Here is a 22,602-nt window from a genome sequence, read left to right as displayed (position 1 = left end):
AACAGTGTGGGGCAACTTCTCAACTTGGAAAATACATGTATCTCTCTCCATTCACTTCCACTCTATGAAATCTATGGATATTTCACATGTCTGTGGGAAATGCAAGAATTTAGAGAAGCCAAGTTTCTAACCTATAGTGAATCCATGTACTCTATTTTGTAACTTGCACTGTTACAGTTTCATCTATTCCTCAATGAATCCAAAGCTGAGACTTCACAGGTCTCAGGAGATTTACACACAGTAATTCTCTCACAAAATCTTCTCACCAATTTAGGTTACTTACATTTCAAACAGACTAAAGACACAAAGGAAAATATACATATTGAAAGTAAAGGAAGGGCCAAAGGTTGGATATGTCACCACTGTGAGTCAAAGGTCCAGAAAGGGAAGCTGTATGGGTGAGCTTTGTGTTTAACCAGCATTGAGTTTAAAATCTGTTCAGTCTTTACCAAATCTATCATAATTTCTCAGCAGCTAAATGATGTGGTGCATGGTCCCCGTCAACCCATGTACAACACAAAAAGGTCTGAACCACGAAAATTCTGAGACCTTAATAGGAAGGAATTTCATATATGTCATTCTACATTCTGTTTTTATTACAATTGTTGCTATGTAATCAGGTTTGTGTCGACTCTATCCTCTCACATTCATATTAGAAACATTCTTATTAGATTTTATCAGGGAAAATGAGTGCTCATGATGTGAATGTTTCACGTTACGGAAAAGAATTTTCACGTTCTCCTGCCGCTGTAGCTTCTATCATTGTTCCTGTTCCAGTGAGCTACTCTTTCATTTCCTATTTCCTTGAATCAGTACCAGCAACCAGAATGGAGTTTTCAGGAAGACATAAGAGCTGCAGAGGAAGACAGAACACACCCTACTGTGTGACTTGGCAGGGCGGGAAGGGGAGTTCTTACCTGGTCTCTGCTGAAAGTAACCATACACTGGTAAGCAGCATCTGCTGATGCAAATATGTGGGGCGGATTGGAGGCACGTTTCATCCCATGATAAAGTCTGGAAAACTGAAGAAAAAAATAAGTAGTTTAAAGAAAACTTCTAATGCTCCAGTACTTGTTGCCCGTGAAACCAAGGCTTTGTCACTTAGTAGGGGAACTGTAGCATCAGAAAGGCTGCAGAGCACAGGCTCTTGAGTCTGCAGGCCTCTGTTCAAATCCCAGTTCTGCACTGACTAGTTTCATGAACTCCTGTAAGGGAGTTGACTTCGCAGTGCTAAGTCTCTTCTTCTGCCAAACAGGGTGAATAATAGTGCCCATCTCACAGGATTATGAGAAGTGAGATAAGCCAGTGCCTGGCCTATAGCAAGCACTAAATGAATGTTAGCTATTATTGTTATATCTTGTTCCAAAAAGTTACCCCCAAAATGCAAGAACTCCATCTGTGATGCACTGTTATCTGCAGTGTGGGTTATACACCACTAAAAGCGGCATAATTTTATTTTCGCTTTTCCCTTCTTTTTATTTTCCCTTGTGGTTTTTAATTTCCTCTTAAGAAGCAACATGCTCTCAAAGCACCCCTTACCTGCGGGGAGTATATGCTTAGATTCTGGAAGGGGTTTAAGGCAATTAAGATGTCTCCAACATATGTGTAAATCAGCAAGTCCACATAACGCTTTTGCAACTGATGAATAATTGTATCCTAAGAAGAGGATAAATGGTATTGAAGGTAAACATTACTTCCAACCAGGAGAGAGTTCTAATAATAACAACAAATTTATTCTTACAAGAAAGTTTTTTTACTCAATTTAAATCAAATTTATTCTTACAAGAAAGTTTTTTAGTCAATTTAAATCGTAAGAGAACGCTCCTCTTCGTGAAGAACAAACAACTATCTTAACTTAAGAGTTAAACTGGACTTTTTCTAAAACAAAATAATTTCCAGTGATGTGATAGATCATTTAGGCTTACAATATAAAGAGCTTTATTGGAAAAAATCCAAATCCTTTCCTTTTCATCGTTTTGGGCATTTGGGGAACTAAAAATGAACACAACATAGGATCATAGTCACAGTAACCAAATGCTCCCCGAGCTTCACCCTAAGGCTATACAAACAATTAAATTTTCAAGTGACCTTAGGAAAACATGGTCGACAAGAAAAAGGTCAGACCATTCACATGAAACAAATGTCATCGGTGAGATTGCCTACTAAATATTTAGTACCTCATCCAGAACCTCTAAATTGACCAAATCATCCTCAAGGCAGTATTTTTCAGCATCTTCCACATGATAGGGTCTTCTGGTGTGCATTCTTTCATGTCTAGAAATTTATCCAGAGAGTATTAGCATTAATAGAGTAAAAAGCAGAGCAGAACATAGGCGACAAGAATGGTTCATTCACGGTCTTATCAGATATGTTCAGAGACGTCAGAGGTGGGGACAGGAAGAGCAAGTCTAGTCCAGCTCCCCACGCTGTAGGGCCCCCTCCCCATTGCTGTATAGCTATCAGGAGTAAGGTGAGCTCCAGACCTCAAGCCTCCCTTCTACCACGGTGAGGAACATTTCCAAATGGGCCCATCTAATCCTTATATTAGCTTTTCTTAAATGCCAACTACAGCCTTTCCAGAAATAAGTATCTCCTCCTGTTTTTCCTATTCACTGTCAGGTACACAGTTCTCACCACGGTACTTCCCTTGAGGTCTCCTCATGCCATCCACCAGCATCAACCCCAACTTTTTGAGACATATTTGAAACTGCAGAAAACTTGAGAGAATAATATAGTAAATATCTATGAATCAAAGATGTTTACATTTTATCTTATTTGTTTATTTGAAATCCCTTTGTTACCCATGTTTCATCCCATTCTCCCTTCCAGAATGACTGCTCTTTGGTGGGTAACCTTCCAGTCTATTTTTAAATATTGGTCATACATATGAGCAATATACATTTTCTATATGTTAATTATAAAAATGATATACTGTAAGTTTCATTCTGGAAACTTGGTTTTTTCCACTCAACATTATGATTTTCTAAACTATGTATATATGTATATACAGACATGTACATTATTTCAGTCACTTTAATAACTGGGTAATATTACATCATATGAATACATACCAATTTATTTACCCAGTTCTATGATGATCAACACTTAGGTTGATTCCAATTTTTTCCTATTAGAAACAAAGCGGCACTCAGTATCATTATATGTATCCCCTTGTCTAAATATGAGAGACTTTTCTCTTAAGGGGCATTACTCCACAGGCATTTAAGAAACTTGGTTGGCAATCAATACAAATCCCCTTTGGCATACCAAAATATAGTTCTTTAAGGTATAAAATTATTTCAAGTCACAGTAGGCCTTCCCATAATTCCCTTCATAAAGGGATCACTACTCAATGTGGTGTAGGGGGAAAGCATCAGCTTAGAAGTTAAAAGCTCTGGATCCTAATTTCAGGGTTCTGAGGAGTGTGTTGTGGTTCACTCAATAATCCCCTTAATTAATGGCCAGCATCTCAGTGTTCTTCATCTATAAATAGAATCTCTCATGACTGGTCTATCTATCTCGGGGGGGGGGGGAGGGGTGTGAGAACGATACGGTCATTGATACAGAAATGCAAAAAAAGTTGAAAACAGTTACCAAGCACTATTCTTACAACCTTATCAAAATCTGGAATCAACAATTTGCACAAGTCTACATATTACTCAGAATACCAATAACTAAACAAAATCACATGAAAATGCCTCCCAGGTGCTATCATTTCAGCAGCAGAGAAGCATCACTGCACGGTACTTCACCAGCACCTTTTATGCTCACCATCATCACAGCTTCATAGGATACAGTGTTATTTTGCCAGGTCCCAGAAGCCAGATTTACTGAACATTTTACTCTAAGTACCATGTGGGCGTCATAGCATCCTAATGTACACTTTGTCCCTTGCTACATGCATTTCACAGAAGTAGGGAAAAAGGAAGAAGCAAACTCAACAGCTCTACATATTGAATCTTGACTCTATAAATACAATTGAAATGGGCAAACATTGACTTTTTTTTCCTTCTTTCTGCCTATTAAATTAAATTTTACTTCCCAATTCCCAGCATTGGCAGACTTGAAGAAAGGATGTCTGATTCATGCATGGTATTAGTCGTTTCCAGTGCTAGAACCAGTCTTGCTGCTAATTCACAGAGAGATTCAAAACATATGAAGCGTAAATTTACTTAATACAATCAAATTTATAACCTAAGCATTTTAAAAATTATTAAACAGAAGCATTTATTCATCTTTGTCCTAACATATTAGTGATGTCAAAGAGAAATCAGATTGAATTGAAATACAAATTTTTACTAAAACTCAGAGGCTGCTTCTAGCTAGCCACCTCGCTAAATAAAACAGTAGGAGGGTGCATATATCTGGCCAAATGCTCTCCACATAAAACCTAAGCATTTTTTCCCTTGAAGTTCATCATGAAATGAAATACCACAATACCCTTTTTATAAAATAATTCTTGTCATATTAAATTCAGCTAGTTTATCTCCTTCCTAAATCCGTATCTTGCAGTTGTATGAAATAGACTAAGAGTTTATTCTATACATCTTCAACAAAGAAAATCAGGAATTAAAAAATCATCCACAGCTCTGGTTCCAGTCAAGATGGAGTAAGTACTCTCCACTGTGCCTCCCTCTTGAATGTGGCTCAATACCCTGGACAGAGTGCATGTGACTCTGAAAAGTGAATGGTAACAGGCAGACTGGGAAATCAGAATCTGAAATACCACTGAATCAATGGCAAGTTTCCCAGGGATTATTTTTCCTCCAGTAACTCCTGACCTGAACTTAAAAGCAGCCTGAACTACAGACAGGGATGTCAAGCTTCATGCTAGATGACATTTTTACAGCCAACCAAATATGGAAATACCGACAAAACCTCACGTGCAACATCACAAATAAACTCTAGAGAAAGTTGTGACTTTCAAGGTGAACATGTACATTGCAATACCACCAGGATCGAAGCTGTTATCTTTTGAGCCCTGTCTATATGCCAATCTATCTATCACAAATTTAATCTCCAGGAAACATGCAGATGCTGTCTGCAAATTGGGGTTTCTCACAAAAATTTTCCCCTTATTATATTTTATAAACAACTTTTAAAATATGTTACCTGCTGTGATTAGCCATGTATCACCTCTTCCCATGCTTGTTGGCCATCAAATTCCTTAGACAATATTTGCTTCCAAAATCGAAGCTGGCAATCTAGAAATTGATGTTGATGCAAGGTATTTCTACTCTATCAGGACCACTTCACTTTCTCAACCAGTGAAGAAAAATATCTGATATCCCTAGCTCTGCCTTCCCCAACTAGCATTCTGAAACTGCCAACTGCTTCATTTTCCTGCTTTGGCTATGGGGTTTGGAGGGTCTACTGAAGAGAAAAAATTATTCCAGTTTTTATTTGTTTTTAAAAAATTATCTTAGACTTTACATATACTCATAGAAAGTATTATGTTGTTTAATATTTGTCTATTTTTAGTTGAAATTAACCAGAATAATTTGGCTTAAATTTTTTAATTTTCTTTCAATGATTTGTCACCAGTAACTACCAGCTTAAATTTCCTTTAAATTCACATGCTCCATCTAGTGCCTTACTTGAGAATAGCATCTATTATCAATTTTTGCTGAAGAATTCCCTGTTTAATGTGAAAATTACAAATTTCCAACTACAAGGTACTTGGATTGAATGTTCCAAAGTTCAGAAGAATGGACAGATACACGGATAGATGAATAGCAAAAGGCATTCTATTAAATCAAGGGTGTAAGTTTTCAATGACTTAAAAGGCATTTTTTAAAATGCTTATTTTTGAGAGAGGGAGAGAAAGGCAGCGTGCGAGCAAGGGAGGGGAAGAGAGAGAGGGAGACACAGAATCTGAGCTGTCAGCACAGAGCCTGATGTGGGGCTTGAACTCAAACTCATGAGCCATGAGATCATAACCTGAGCCGAAGTTGGACACTTAACCGACTGAGCCATCCAGGTGCCCCGACTCAAAAGACATTTTTAAATCCCAGCAAAGTCCATACTGCTTTTCACTAGATTCTTATTTGTTTTTATGAGGCTCTAAGTATGTTAGCTGCCAAGCCTGGCTCCCTAGATAAAGGGAGTTTGAGGGGGGCGGGGGTTAAAACTTAGAAAGGAAGAAACTCAAAGCTCTGGCTTGGGCTGATTCTTGGAGTTTGGGGTTGGTGGGAGATAGTGGATGGTGAGTAGGACTGACCTTAGGTTTCAGGGATCAGGAAAAGTAAGAACTGGTGTCAGAATTCCTGGCTGAACTAAGGTGGGAATGAGGGCAGGTCTGAAACATCAAGTCCAAAGCAATGGGTGGAGAGTAAGAAATGGATCTGAAGAGTGGGTAGAAAGGCAGAGGCTAAGAGTTCCTGTAAGACAAGGTTCAGCATAGATGAGGCAGAGGAAGGAGAATGCTTTGGAATGTCTCAGGCCCAGTCCATGAGTGAGAAAGAAGCTGTAAAGGGTACCAAGCTGATTCAGATACTGGGGGTATTATTCTCTTGGAATAAATCCCTGAAGTACTTCTGCCTTCACTATAGTTTCATCTCTATGCCTCACCATGATGGTTAAAATCATTTGTGTGTGAGAGTGCTTTTTAATATCTCATCACTGGGCTATAGACTTCTTTGTTCAAGCTGCTGGCCCTAAGAAAGATATTGACAAATATTATGTTATTTTGTCCAAAAGCGATTCTCTTCCTATCCATCAACTATACCCATGGAAGCAGGTAGGTCAAAACAGGGCCACAGGAGCCTCACAAAAATGTGGCAGGATGAATTCTTCTCTTGTTCTATGATGAAGAACAAAGCATTAGGAAGCCCTCTGAGGCAAAGTCAGGATGAGAAAGAAAGAAAATTTTTCAGCCTAATAATTACAAGAGATGTGCCAGTGAGAGAGGTTAAATGTTGCACTGAGAAATGCTTGATGGTATTTTGGAGAGTCAAGTAGTGACAGGTCCATTGTGAAGGATGCCTCTGCTTAGCTCTTCCACACTCAGGATCAGAGCCCTCTCCTTTATCCAAGAGTAGATGGGAAGAAATGGAGAATGACTAACCCTCCCATTAGATTCCAGATACAAAAGGAAATAAAATCTGTTGAAGGTGGAGAAAAAAAGGGGTAGAGAAGAGAAGGAGTAAGAAAAAAGGTCTAGGCTCAAAGGTGGTAGTCCTCAAAATTCTAAGGCAAAGGCTCCTATGGCCATGGACAGAGCTCAGGGACAAATTGACAAGTTGGACTAGATCAGAGGAATCGGAGAGATCAGAGGAACTCCCTTATCACCACATTCAATGGATTCCATCCGTATAGTGAGGAAAATGTTACTCAAAACCGGAGAAAGAGCACTGTTTTATTTCTTCAAAATCATTATTTACATTTCAATATACCCTTTGATAACAGAGACGATGAAAGAGAAACTTATTTGACTATAACTGTATAATTATGGGCCTAGAAGGAGAAAAACAACGGCAGGCCATCTAGGTGTGATGCCATTTTACTAAGAGTCAAATAAGGATGGAGATACCACCTAGAGAACTCTAACTACATGTGCTCTATCTTGACCTAGAACTTAAGTTCATATCTACCAAAGACTACAATAAACAGATTAAAAAACAGAATTGTTTGGGTGGAAATCACTATAATATCTCCCTGTTTTTTCATCTAAGCATGGTTTTGGCCAGAATTCCAATAAATCAGCAACTTATTATCAATCATATTAAACAGAATTTGATACACCCACCTACCCTAGGCAGCAAGAATCAGTGACAACAGCAGAAAATTCAATATTATTCATTCAGTTATAGACCTATAGATAGATAGCAGATACTCATTATATCAGAATGCTCTTACCTCTTATGCATTTAGATAATGCATTTACCTCTTAGCATTTACTTGATATCTGTTAGGAGGACAGGAAGATCTTTAATCTTCTATGTATCAAGCATCTTCAGCACTTGATAAAGTAATCATTCAAAAGTCATTCATTAACACAGGAGTCCGGGAACTCATCAGTGTACGCAATATCGTGGATGCGAATGAGTGTGTCTATGTGTGCACGCGCACATGCATGTTTGCAGGTAAAAGAGGAAGTCAGTGAACAAGGCTTACTGGGGAAGGCTAGACAGTTAAGCAGTGAGAAATCTGTTTTTAAAGGTCACTGCTGCAGGTTGAAAAGAAAATCAGAAAAGCTGAGGCCATTGTTTTAATCAGCCCCAGGCAAATTGCAAGGGTAGAATAAAAATCCATTTAACAGAGCAGAAAACAACCAGCAACTTAATTCCCCTACCAAATAATACTTAGACTAGACCCCTGGCATTTGAGGGCTTAACATTTGTGGTTTCAGCGAGTCCCAAGCCACCCGCAGGGGAAAGACACGCTGGATCTTGTAATTGTACTAAGGGCTGCAGTTGAGCCCATAATGGGAGGTTGGAAGGCAGGAGGGAGTCACAGCACAGGCAACCCAGCACCATTCCTGCCTCCACTCACATTCCAGACACTGGTTTTGCTCTCCTCCCACTAACTCCTGTGAAGTAATTAAACAAACACGTTTTCATGTCTACTTCTCTGAACTTTAATAGTGACATAACATGCCGATGATATTGATGAATTCAGGGATTTATAAAACTGGTTTGGGGGAAGAGTCCTTTTGAAGGTCAAGGCAATGGAAGCTGATGTAAAGGAAATGGCCAAATTGTTTAAAAGCATCCCTGACAATTAAGTGTAAAAAAAAAAAAAAAAAATGTAGCGCCTAACTATTGTTCACTGGATTTTAGGGCTTTTTAACCTCCTCTGAGAGAGTAAGCCTTGTCTTCATAACTACTCTACTGAACCTGAATCAAACATATGCTATGGCAAAATTACAAACTACCGGAAAAACTTAAATTCCAACAGTTACACTCATACACTGTAGTCAGCATTAGGAAATAGTATCAAATCTCAACACAATGCCGCTTCTCCACAGTTGCTTCACAGACACAATGTGAAAGGGGAATGGATCACAGCCTAGCTTTCCACACAACTGTACCACTCAGAAGAGCTAGAATGCTTAGATCCAGGAGAGGGGAGCTGGGGACTTACCATCCAAGCCCTTCTTCGTGTACAGTGTGGCTCCTGCTCTATAGTGAATAAGCTCCCATGATTCCTAGCCTTGTTCTTGAACACTTAATTATCTCAACAGAACTGAAGTGGACCACTGCCCATCATGCTCCTGCCCCAGCTCCACTTTCCAGCCACTCACTGTGAAAAGGTAGTGGAAGGGGCATCTTCCCGGCTCCCTTCTGTATTTCCCAACCACACTTATCCCTAACCAATCTTCCCCTTTTAAAATTCACACGTGTATCATTTCCTCCAACAACTGACCCCCCCAATCTCCTTTCTATCTCTGCTCTTTGGTTCCCCCATCCCCCACCAATCACTTTGTTAATTCTTCCCACATACTGACCTCAGGGTTCCTCAACTTGTCAACAACTTTTATTTCTAACTCCACCAAGTTTGTCCACAAGTTCAGCCATGGCTAGTTCCCAGTTATTTCTCAAAAGTTCCCAAGATCTCAGCTCTACAATCCCTTGCTCACCATCCACTCACTGAATCTGTTCTTCATCTGCATTGTAACTGTCAGTCTCCTGACCTAGACCAGACCTTGAGAGTTAAAAAGCTACTCTGGCTTCACTTTCTTCCAAATCCCAAAAAGACCCCAAGGATACTCATCTTAACTCCCTTGCTCCCTTGTCCACCCATCATGTTCATCTAAGACAGTCTCCAGTCTGATGAACTGGGTATATATCTCTTTTCTCTACTTCTCCTGCTTGTTGCTAAGAAGTTAGAGATAATAGATAGGAAGGGCAGTGGTGGTGATGGTACATTTTTGAAGAGGTTCTGGTGCCAAGTGCTCTCCTGAATGCTCTACATGCATTATCTTAAATAGTGATTAACTTCACTACAATGGAATGCTATTCAGTTAAGTTCCTCGTGGGTTTTCTGTGCTATTGAGCAATCATCATGTCCATCTTTAATAAACCCTTTATCATATTCCTCCTAGTGGCTATTTCAGAGAGTTAACATTTTCCTGGAGTCCAACAGTCTGCTCCCAACTTTGAGATCACCTTAATCTTTTTTGAAAGATAAAGAAAATTCAACATGAGTTTCCTCATAGGACCCTCTCTTCTTACCCCCATCCTGCCCCTCAAACTTTCTGGATATCTTCATCTAACCTTTCTGTGTCTTTCCCAACTTTGAGGTTCTTCCTAAGGTCAACTTTCCTCTTGGGCCTTTGTTTCCACTTCCTCTTGCTTCCTCTATTACTGTCTCTCTCTTTATTTTCAATGTCTCCCTCTATATAAGATCCTCCCCTTCATCTGTTCAAGTTTCCCCCATCCTTTAAAAACCTGCCTTCTTCCCCTCAAACTTTCAATTTCTCTCTCCCCTGGAGAAAATACTAAAGTTGACAGAACATTCCCTGCCTTTGCAGGAATAGTAAGACATTTTTCCCTGCAGGCTGTTAGGTCTCATTTGTCTGCATTAGCTTTCAAAACTAAACAAGTATGTCCAGCTCGAAGATCCAGGACCATCTGGAATACTGCAGAATCCTACTCTGGACAGAAAGCTGGAAGTTTTGTATAATTTCTGGAAGTACCTGGCATTGCATTTGGTAGAACAGGAAGAGGAAGAAACTTTCTTTACCAGTCTCTCTTAGTGTCTTCCAATTTCTATTGGATTGCAGTCTGAACCAGGGCAGAGAGGCAGCCTAATTTGGGTAGACCCTGTGCCACTTCTTTCTCCACCCACCACCACCCCCCCCCCCCCGCCTGATCTCTCTCATCCAATCCACCACAAAGTCCTGACAATACCATCTTCTTCATATCCTCTGTTATTTGCAATTGCCACAACCTGCAACTTTGTCTCTCTGGCTCCTGCCTTGCCCAGCTCCTCCATTCTCGACATTGCAATCAGAATGATCTTCCTGGAGCACATGCCTGCTTGAAAACCTTCAGGGGCTCTTGAGTGACTAAGGAACAAATCGAAGCTCCTTAGCCCATCATGACCTGCTTCCTGCCTGCCTTGTTTCTCTCTCCCCCTGTTCTATGCCAGGCTCCAGTAATGCTAACTAATTGTTCATCAAATTCCTTAAGCTCTCCTGAGTCTCTGTGCCTTTGCCCTCTGCTGACTGCTCATTATTCCCTTCTACCTAAAATAATCTCAATCCCAACTCCTCTGTTTGTTCTACAGGACACTCCAAGGATCATCTTCCCACCAGGTCCAGGGGTCTTTTCTTCCCAGGTGTTCCAGGAAGTACCTCAACATCCAGGTACTTTTCATGTTGAGCTGTTCTTGTCTGATTCTTGTCTGTTTCACACACTGGACTATTAGCTCTTTATCAGGAACTGTATCTAATTTGCCTTTGTAGTCCCTCTGTTCAGCAGAGGGCCTGACACATGCACACATATAAATGTCTTTTGAATGAATAAATGAATAAATTAGATTTTAAATGAGATAAAACTGGTATTTTTAACGTTCAGTAGCTCAGTACTATTTATTTTCGTGATGTCATGTGATAAGTAGAGATGAATTTGCGCAAGTTAAGTCCAAGAGGTGGTTAGTGTTACACAGAAATGAAGACCTTTGAATCAAAGAGACCCTGTATACTACTGCTGCTGCTGCTAACACTGTGAGAGCTCACTCTGTACTAAGAGCTGTTCTTTTTATGTACTGACTCACTTAACCCTCAAATGAACCCCCATCTTATAGATGAAGAAACCTCAGAACAGAACAATTTAACAACCTGAACCTAAGTGGCTGAGCTGGGATTCAAACCTGGCAGAGCCACCACACTGGGTGACCGTAATTGTGAAGAATGATAAGCTGGGTATCTGTTTCACTCATCTTTGCACTCACCTCAAATTTTCTGCTTTCCCCACCTTACCTTGTAAACTCACAACTTTAAATATACTGAATTACCAGCATCAAATGATATTTGAGAGTTTTTCTGGGTGGGCTTGAAAAACACCTAGGTAGCCAACCCCTGCCAGCTTCTAAAAGGAGGTGACAGTGTGGGACAGATGGTAAGTTAAGTGTCAATGACAGGCATTGTGTTTCCTTTAGAATTAATTTTCCTACCTCTTAATAAGGAAGTTGCTGTTCATAGTTTTGATTCCTATTTATGAGGCTGTGGAGTTTCTTTTTTTAAGTTTATTTACTTATTTTTAAAGTAATCTCCACACCCAAAATGGGGCTCAAAGTCACAACCCAGAGATCAAGAGTCACACACTCTACTGACAGAGCCAGCCAGGCATCTGTGATTGTGGGGTTTTTTTTTAATGACTTTCAAAGAAATACAAACTCGTGAGTGAAACTAAAGATGCTGTGAGAAGCCTTTGCTACCAGATTTTTGGTAGCAAAGAAGTTAATAAAGATCAAGAGAAATTAGAGGAAGCAGGTGAGAGAGACTGGAGCCTGATTCTCTACGGTAAAAGAAGGGAAGTCTTTAAAAAGAGAACACACGTCTGGACTGGCACAGTCAGGCTCATGTGAAAAGCTGAGTAACGTTGCAACTTCAGTATCAGAACTTGTTCTGCAGCAGGTTTCAAACAGAGAGAAAAGGAGGGAAGGCCTGATTCAACTTAGAGCCTTTAAGTGCTGGGTTTGTTTTTTTGCTTCATCTGTTTGATTTTATTTGATTTCATCCTCATTTTTGGTGCTAGCGCTGTGTGTGCTGTGGGGACAGGGGTGGTTTTGGGGCAGTGATTGGTTTATAGGAACAAAAGCAGGGAAGAAAAGGGATTTAGTTCCCTGGGGCTTAAACGCAAGTTCCTACTGCTTCAAAAATGCACCAAAGTCACAAGAATTTCTCTATCCCGTAGGCAAGCCATAGAAACACAAATGACAGTGGAAAAGGGGAAAGTGTAGGAAAAAATTTGTTTTGAGCTACCCAAAGGGAACTTGGTGGTGGAAGGGAAAATCAGCAAGGTATAGTCACCTTGAAACCATGCCTCCAGCTCCAAGGGTTCTGATGCTTTTTGATTTGTAAACAGTGCTCTCTGCAGAATACATGAATATTTCCAGAACTTGTGACTACTACTTTATTTTCTTCACCTCCAGTCCTCCGAATGTTCTCTTAATAATAATGGATTAGAGCTTATCTACATCCTGGCCAGTTTTATAAAACCAAATAATTGCTGAGCTGGGAAGCAGGTTTATTTGCATTTTAAAAATTTTTGTTAAAGAGAAATTCTGCCACCCTCTGGACAGAAACCAAAGATCTGTTTCTTAGAGACCACCATGGAATACCATTTGAAGCAACTGTCCCTGAAAATACACGTTTATTTCTTAAAATCTACGCTTTAGGAAAAGGAGGGCAGGGAGGGAGAATCACTGTTGTTTTGGATAGCACAGACATCGCCTGTGGGGGGGGAAAAATCATTTAAAAATACTAAATTGCCCCTAAGGAATTTTTACCTAAAGAACAGGGTCTCAGAGCACATTAGAGAAAAATCCTCCAGTGTTTAATTTGTAATCTTCCCAAAATCGCTTTACAGCCTACATTTCTGCTTTCTAATCAGCAATGGCCAAGTAAAGATCTCTCGCACGATCTCAGCTATGGCTGCTTTCATACAGCTACCTTTATTGATTAAAAAAAAACCACATTCATATTAAATATAAACATATATGTGTGTTGGTGTTTAACTAGAACTCGAGGACACATTGGGATTTCAGCCACAGTTGAGGGATGTTAGTCTTAAGAGCACAAATGGACAGCTTGTTTCTTTTTTTTTTTTTAATTTTTTTTCAACGTTTATTTATTTTTGGGACAGAGAGAGACAGAGCATGAACGGGGGAGGGGCAGAGAGAGAGGAAGACACAGAATCGGAAACAGGCTCCAGGCTCTGAGCCATCAGCCCAGAGCCCGATGCGGGGCTCGAACTCACAGACCGCGAGATCGTGACCTGGCTGAAGTCGGACGCTTAGCGGACTGCGCCACCCAGGCGCCCCTGGACAGCTTGTTTCTAAAGCTCTCCTGATCTCATCCACTGAGTGTGGAGTACTTAATGTCATGTAAATGAAACTCTCAAAAATGCAGGGATGTGATAATTACCAGTACTAATCCCGAGCAAATCAAAACACATGACATACCATTTTCATAAATAACCAGAGAGAGGAAGTAGGGAGAGGACGAGTTCCATACCTGGTTTTAACAACAAGGTTTAGATGCTTCTGGTCTTGGAGGACCTTGGCCAGCTGTTTTTGCAGAAATAAAACCTTCCCGTGGGCTTCTTTAATAAATGGGTGGTCGAGGAGATGTGTGACAGAAGGCCGCTTTTCAAAATCCTTAATAAGACACCTGTTTGCAAAAATCAACAACAATCCAAAGTACAATCTTAGAGACCTGGTTCCCCTGTGAGTATGAGAGAAAGGAGGCAAAAAAGATCATTTATAAAACCTGATCACTAACCTTACACAGCTCTTTCTTTATCCGTACGTACCAGAAGGTAAAAAAAATAATTCTCTGCTAGTAGAATTAACAGTACATCAGAAGTCTATTTTATTTTGTGTGAAGTACATGTTGAAAACACAGTAAGTTTTTGCCATTAATTGAATTTGAAGTGCTCAAAACACTGGAAAAATAGACTGATCAGACTGAATTTTCTATCTGAATTTTCACTACAGAAAAATGTTTACGATGGAGTCAGGTGGATTAGTCTATATATTTTACAAACGTATAAAGTTATATATTGTCACTCAAATAAAATCCTAATATATGAAATGTCCACCATTTGATGGTAGGGAAAATGCATTCAGGAGTTTGCAAGGAAAGACACATAGAGAAAGTCTAACACCTTGATGTTTTCTGAAGAAGCAGAAAAACCTCAGAACAGGAAGTGACCATAATATAATTCAGATGAACTGGAATGGAATTATGCAAACAGGGAACAAAAAGTCCATTGAAAATGGTAAAAAGTGGGTTGCATTTAAACTCCTCTGTGGTTAATTGGTTAAAACCACACTGGTGTAACCACTTTCTGTTTCAGATTCAAAGGCTCTTTTCAAAGAAAACAATAATTTAGTACGTTTTGCTCTGTGCCCTATGTTATCAAAGATGATTCTGATACAATGAAATTTTCTAGTGAAATTGAATCTGATAATGCCCCTCCAATTACCATTGTATTTCCATTCTGAGTAGATGCCCCTGATAAGAGAAAGAAATTTCAACAACTGCCCTTTTAAACTATCAGTTTTTAGCTCACTTTGGAGGCTTAGGATAAATGCTAAATGCCATTCGGCCCACTCTGCAAAACAAAATTGTTTCCAGTTTTCCAAACAGTGACGTGCTAGCAACATCCAAAACACAACATATTGTATACAATTGTATACAATTAAATGTACTCACAAATGGTAAAAATAATCAGCCTCACCTTGATGAGCCTTCTCAACACTCTCAAGCAGAGTTCTTACAACAATCCTTAACTGTTGGGTTTACAAAATGGCTTTAATCTTTTCACTTTACATCTCAAACCACTTTCTGATCCCTCACCTCCTAGTCCTGAAAAGATATTCAGTAAATTTCCCAGTCAGTTTTAGAACTGATTCAAGGGATTTGCTATCTATTGGAACTAGAGCTTTCAGTTAGAAATGCCAAAAGAATCTAGATTATCTCCATTCTGTTGCCCGCAGGACTATAAATACCACCTCTGCCTTGCCATGGAAGAAATCAATCATTTGACTCTTATGGGTTCAGGGGCCTTTGGTATAATCTAGTATTTTTCCTACCAAAAAGAAAAAAAAAGTCAGCTCACATCCTTAAAAAATACTATGTTCATGTGTTTATATTAACAATCTTCCCTGGATTCCATGTATATTCATCTGTAAATGTATATTTGATTACCAAAGGAAAATAAATGCTTCTTCCCTAAGCACCTGGAAAATAAAGAACCTCCTGGTAGTTAAAGGGTCAGTAATACAGGTGTAGTGGCCCCATCCTCCTGGCTTGAGGGTTTGTATATGAAAACTCCTAAAATACAGTCTGTGTCCTCCGAGAATTCCCACTGCAGATGGATATGGTGGCTTCACACACCCCCTAGAGCCTTGGAGCGCTTGGGTAGTATGGGAGTCCAGGAATCAAGCCTGCCCAGTGATCCGGGTCAGGACACACTACATTTTTTCCTGCACTGAACAAAAGTACTGGGGCAACCCTCAACTGCCTGTTGACTAGTGCCAACACTTCAAATGGATAACCTCAGGGCTGCGAATGAAGGTGGGTGCCACATTCACTAACAGAAAATTCATAGCATGTAAATGGGAAAGTAGTATGGAACTGCTTCTTCCTTCCTCCTCAGGATAGGTGCCTTGGGACAGTGCCTCACATGAGGCCTAGAAACAAGTAAAGTATTATCTGATACTTTAATAATGAAAGCTCTTTGGATAGTGTTTGAGAGAGGCTAAGAAACCCATACTCCAGTTTTATGAAAATATGTCTCCGCTGGAGTCTGGGGATGTAATTAAAGGCACTATATCTTGTTTCATAATTTTAGCATCCAGTGGGGAAGAAAGGTTGCCCACAAGGCTGGCAGATCATTTGGTATTTTGGAGATAAGCTCTCTCTATATCACAGAGGGAGTAAGAGAAATGGCAAGTAAATAATGAAGTGAGATAATCAAACAGGAAAGAAACTAACAAGTGGATCTGTTGTCTCTTGAAGATCCCCAAATTAAGATGGTAGGCATTCTACTCTCTGGAAGCAATGATCAGAAGAATTTGTTAGTTCTCTCAGTAAGACCTGAGTGGGCTGAATGTCATATCATTGGATCAGCAAAAGTGAAAATGAGTGTATATGGGAAGAATGCTAAGCAGAGTTGTGGCATACCCAGCTGCACTGGAGGATTTTTAGGAGAAGGGCATAAAGACCTTGAGGGTATAGCCTTATTCTAAAGCACTTTTGCATACTTTTTTCTCATGGGGAGCAAACAGCCAGACTGAAATGGAATTATTATTTTACTGATAATAGAGGGCAGTATTACCTTAGGAGCAGATAGGGCTGAAAGTCATGCATTACTAAACTTGAGGTCACTGGAATCATATCATTTCATTCGTTCAGCAAACATTTATTACACAGCCAGAATTAGCCAAAATAAATTCATTTATAAAGAATTACGACCCTTTTCCTTGAGGATCTACAATCTAATTGGAAAGATGGGAGGACAAAAGAAACATAGGAAATAGCAAAAGCCAGTGTTTGCTTCTATATGCAGAATAAGAAATAATCACACAAAAGTATAGGGTTTTGGAGCTAAGGGACTGAGATTTTCTATTCTAATTCCTTTTTTCAAGAGGTGAGGAAGTTCAGGTCAAGTCCTACAGAGATGAGGCTAATTCTCTGACTCCAATGGGAGAGCCCTACCCACTCTGCACTGTGTTTAAAATGGCACTGTTAAAAATGCAAAACAGTAGGTGGGACAGAGAGTTTTGGTCAGGGAAGCCTTGGTGGGGGAGGTAAGAAGCAAGCCAGGTTTGGGAGGAAGTCTGGGGACGAAATTGAACTCAGTTGGTGAAGAGGTAGAAGACATTTCAAAGTTTGGACACTAGATGGGCAGTGCAAGAAGCCAGACTGGGCAAGCTGTGTAGCCAGGAACTCAGAAGGCCACCAGAACATTCCCATGTGCTCCCTAAGCTTCCTCCTTTGAAAGACCAAGAACAATTCTTTTAGTCCTTCTTCCAACTTTAACTAGGGTATATTCTTTATAGCCTAAGACTCCAAACTCATACTATTTACTTTTGTCAGTTCTTCATTTCTGTCTTACTCTCCTTCCAGGCAGGGACTTAGTGAATTAAGACAGAATCGACTACTGGATCTACAAGAACACCTGACAGTCTCCATGTCATTTCTGAAAACATGACAGAATTCTCCAACCTGACTTGGAGCATAAACTTTGAAAACTAAGGAGTATATAATATGTTTATTCATTTCAGGATTGCTTTTTAAACCAGGAATTGCAAGTTCCAGATGCAGAATATTTTCTCCCAGCCAGGGAGTGAGCAGTTTTTATAAGGGAATGCAGAGAATGTTGACCTCTGTATAGGAAGTGGGGGTCAGCCAACATGAGGTGAGTTGGGTGAAACACGTAAGACGTTCCACTGAAAAGAGGAACTAGTATACTGGTCAGGAAGGTTTGGGAAACATTGCTGATTCTCTAACCAAGTAAGTCTGGAGTTTTATAATGCACATGAGCATATAAAATGTTCTTAGAACTTCTGGGATAAAGAAAACAGCTTGATTTTGTTTAAGCCCACGTTTCCAAACTTACTTGGACACAGACTCTTTCTTGTGTCAGTGGAACCAGGGCCCTGCAAGTGACATCCTTGGAAGTGCTGCTGTGAGAAATCAGTAAAAGGCGCTCAGAATGGGTGGCAGAACCCTCATCTCAGCTGACTCAGGGGAGACACCCAGAGCGCCTGATTGTCAACAGCACATTTGAGATACCTGTAGGCTGTCGTTTCTGTAGAAGTCAGTGTCTCAAGCTGGGGAAATATAGTCCTCAAGTTCAGCTCTTCCCAGAGTCTTTTACTCAGGAAAAAAGTAAACAAGGATGAGATTTAGGGATACTACTTTCTTCCAAAGTCTTAAGCAACTCTTTCATTTCCAGATGCTTTTAAATCATTTTTTAAAGCCTGGGTGTAGCTGTGGTGCTCTCTGTGCTAAGAGATAAAACAAAACAAGAAAATTAAAAATGTAAAACTACCATGAGATAGAGTGCCTGGATTTACCCTGGATTTAGAAGGCCATGGTAGGTGGCTTGAATATAATAGAAAAGTCCACCAGAAGAAAATGGAAACAAATTCTACCCTTGAAGGAAATCAATCCATTCCACTAATTTGAAATTCTAGTACCTTCCATCATACTTTCCTGGCTGAAGATTAATTCTCAGAATTCATTAGTGTCACCACATTAAACACAGGTTGTTGCAGCCATGCGCTGTGATCTCCCAGCCTAGCTTCTGCCAGAAACAGGCAAAAAGGAGACATTTCTTAGCAAGAAACAAGGTCTGACTTCCGTATTGCTCTCTAGAACTGGTGGGGCCTGTGTTCTTTCCGTCCCCAAATGATAACACTGTCGAGACACAGCTGCCTTGTCACTGTAAACTGCCATCTCATAACCAAAAAATCAGATGGCTGAAAGAGGAAGCTATTTATCAATAGTCACAGGCAGATGTTTATATGAATAAAACACACTTGATCAAGAGCAGCTGAAAAGTCAAAAACTAAAAATACTGGTGAACTGGGTGAGAGAAGCAGGAGGGGAAGCAATCCTGTTCCATGCAAAACTAGATCAAAACTTGGGATTTGTGTCTCTTCTAATTTCCTTTTTAATATTCTTTTATACTTTCCACTGTTTTCCTGTGGGTTTAGATTGTGAAGTGTTTGCACTGGCACATAATATCCAAACAGTTTTGATCAGAGCACACATTTCCCTGCCTCGTGATGCATTTTGCTGCCCTGCAGTTCCTATCATCGTCAGACAGAAGCCTGAGTGACAAAGAGGCCTCTGCATCAAAAGGAGAAAATCCTCCAGGGGATATACTAATTATAGGTTAAATATTGGAGCCCGTGGTGCTCTGTCTTGGAAGGAAATTTCCATTCTGAAAGACAGGACTATGACAAACACAGGCATTTTCCCAAGATGACTAATGCCTCAAAAGAAGGCAGGCTGAGAAACTTGACAATGCATATGTATTGTAGTGAAACCTCACCTTTCCATTTGGTGGAATATTTAACTGCATTTCAGTTTTCATGAAGTTGACAAATATTGCATGTGGTGGTGTTTTAAAGTCTTGCTGGCAAGGCTGGGCCTGGGATGAGAAAGTGGGTTCCTAACCTAAAACATGTAAGTGAGAACCAGAAGCGCCTTTGCTTTAGTCAGCAAGGTAGGTCTGTGGTTATCAATCAATGAGAAATAGTATTCGCTAAAAGTAAAAAAGCCCTGAGAATGTAGGACAGAGGGTTTTAGAACAGGAAGCTCTGGGGCACCTGGGTGGCTCAGTCGGTTAAGCACCTGACTTCCGCTCAGGTCATGATCTCACAGTTAGTGCATTCAAGCCCTGCGTCAGGCTCTGTGCCGACAGCTCAGAGCCTGGAGCCTGCTTCTGATTCTGTGTCTCCCCTTCTCTCTGCCATTCCACACCCCTCCCCACCACCCCCCGCTCAAAAATAAATAAATGTTAAAAAAAATAGAAAAAGAAAAAAAAAAAAAAGGACAGGATGCTCAATCTCCTTAACAGGCACAGATTCTGTGTGGCAAAGTCAGAGATAGACTACAGGGCTACAGGACAACAGGGCAGCTGCCATCTTGCCTCAAATGCCAGGGCAAGGAGAACCCCGATGCAGGCTTAGAAAACCATCAAGTCAGCCCAAGCTTTAAACAAAGCAAACAGCACCAAAAGTCCAGAGTGAGCTCAGGGGAACCCAACAAGGAAACAGAAAGAGAAAAACATTGCATTTCCTGTAACCCGAGACAAAGAAGAAATAACTCTTCTCTCCCAGAGAAAACTCAAAGGTGAAGAAGGCAACCAGAGAAAAAGCATAGGGTGCTTGGAAGCCACAAGAGAAAATCTAGGTGGATAGGGACAGAATCTTCCTCCAGAGTTAAGGAACATACACTAGGGTAGCTAGAGAAGGATCCCATGCAAAAACAGGAACCAGGACTGGAGGACCTAAGGCAGAAAGCTGCAGTGTGAAAGCCCCATAACAGACAAGAGCTGCAGTCTATGTGACATCTGTGAACAAGTCCTCTTTACTTCATCCTTATGTTTCTGACTCCAAGATCAATAGTAAATAATTAGAAAAGCCCAGAACGACTGGCCATGTTCTTAAGGAAGGTGATGTAGTAACAAAAATCCTAGATCCTCAAGTACTGTTTGTTTGGGGGACTTGCTGGGGGTCACAGCTGGGAGGGACCAAGGGAAGAGAATATACTATGGACAATGGGCAGAGTTAATTCGGGAGGAGGAGTCAAAGTGCCAAGCAAAGAGATGAAGTGAGGAGAAGGACCAAGTAGAACCAGGCCAGAGTCAAGGATCAAGTCTAGATGGGGACACAAAGGCTATCCAAAGAGAAGCCAATGGAATATGTGGTGGCAGGGGCGGTGGTTTTATTATGATTGTTATTGGCACTTCCTTCTTTGGTTTAATCTGCACTTTTGAAGTATCATATGGCAGCTGCAGAAGACCAGGGATGAGTATGGCCTCCACTGGACATGCCATAGCCAAGAAAGATCCCAAAATTTGTGTCCTACAATTAAGGCAATCTTAAGGACTGTAATCAATGGCCCCTAGTGACCACCTTCTTGCTCCTGTGTTTTGTTTCTTTCTTCCTTGGTTGGGAAAGCACTTTGCACTTAAATATTTTTCCAGGCAACTCTACTCATGTTGCTCAGTTAGGACACCTGAAAAAAAAAATGAGCCATTACACCATTGCACAGCCCAGTGACTTGCTTACTGGGCTGTTCATCTGTGTTCAAATCCCACCATCTGATTCGAAGCCTGGGAAAGGCGTGATCTCTGGGTGATGAGAATCCCTGGATGCCTCCACCTCTCAGGCTGCAGTGCTGCCAGTTCCCAAGGATCTGGGCGTTCGCTGCTCCTGCAGGTACTGCCCAGTCTCCTCTACGCAGCCACACCACTGCCTCATGGGTCTCTGTGAGGGGCTGGGGTCGGTCACAGGTCAGCCATAGACTCAGCCAGCAAACCCAGAACAGGGCTTTTTTCCTTTAAAGGTCTTCGCTTCAGGTCTTCGCTTTCACGTGAAAATTCAGGAAATATTTGCCTGAAGCACCCCAGGACGGTGAGGAGTAGTCAAAGAGGGGAGTGATGGCTGAACTCAGAAGGAAGTAGTTATGGAAAACGTGGGTGAGCCTGGGCAGAATAATCTAGATGGTGGCAAGTCCATCTAAAAAAGATATTAGGGACGCCTGGGTGGCTCAGTCGGTTAAGCATCTGACTCTTAATTTTGGCTCAGGTCATGATCTCGCAGGTCGTGAGTTTGAGACCCACATCGGGCTCTCTGCTGACCATGCAGAGCCTGGTTGGGTTTCTCCCTCCCCCTCTCTCTCTATACATTCATATAGCATATGATACATAGTTATATATTAAATATTATCAATCTTAAATATTTTAAGTTGTATATTGATTTATTTAAATAACAATGTGCTCAATCTCCAAACCCATTATTCTCCCAAGTGTGACACATGTACTCACTCATTTAAAAAAAATGTTTGGTGCCTAGTATTGCAGCAGGATCATATAAATAGGTTAAAAGCCAGAGATCGAGGTCAAACTTAACTCTACTTTTTATGGATATGTGTTAATATGCAAGTTAATCAAATTCTCTGGGCCTCGGTGTCTTCATCTATAAAATGGGAATAATGTCATTGTGGGGAGTAAATGAGATAATCCATGTATGGTGCCTGGCACATAGTGAGCATTCAATAAGTACCAGCTATATGGGCCAGCCACTGTGCTAGGTGCTGGGGATACAGTAAGTCAGTCCATTTGGGGAAGACAGCCATGGCATACCCAATTCCCAGCAGGATGAGTGGTATAAAAATAAATGTTA

At 40.6% G+C, this 22,602-nt stretch overlaps 1 protein-coding gene across 1 annotated transcript in view; it reads right to left on the bottom strand.

The window, feature by feature from the left end:
- The window catches only part of MYO3B (myosin IIIB), a 410,735-nt gene that overhangs the window by 224,269 nt on the left and 163,864 nt on the right, over window positions 1-22,602 (bottom strand). Inside the window, exons 9-12 of the mRNA XM_043573368.1 lie at window positions 14,186-14,341; window positions 2,178-2,274; window positions 1,540-1,656; window positions 918-1,022 (exon numbers count right to left, since the gene is read on the bottom strand). Coding sequence (XP_043429303.1) covers window positions 918-1,022; window positions 1,540-1,656; window positions 2,178-2,274; window positions 14,186-14,341 — 475 coding nt within the window. The remainder of the gene's footprint in view (window positions 1-917; window positions 1,023-1,539; window positions 1,657-2,177; window positions 2,275-14,185; window positions 14,342-22,602) is intronic.

Source organism: Prionailurus bengalensis, chromosome C1 (assembly GCF_016509475.1).
Source record: "Prionailurus bengalensis isolate Pbe53 chromosome C1, Fcat_Pben_1.1_paternal_pri, whole genome shotgun sequence".
NCBI classification, from domain to species: domain Eukaryota; kingdom Metazoa; phylum Chordata; class Mammalia; order Carnivora; family Felidae; genus Prionailurus; species Prionailurus bengalensis.
This window is presented reverse-complemented; position numbering and strand designations above follow the sequence as displayed.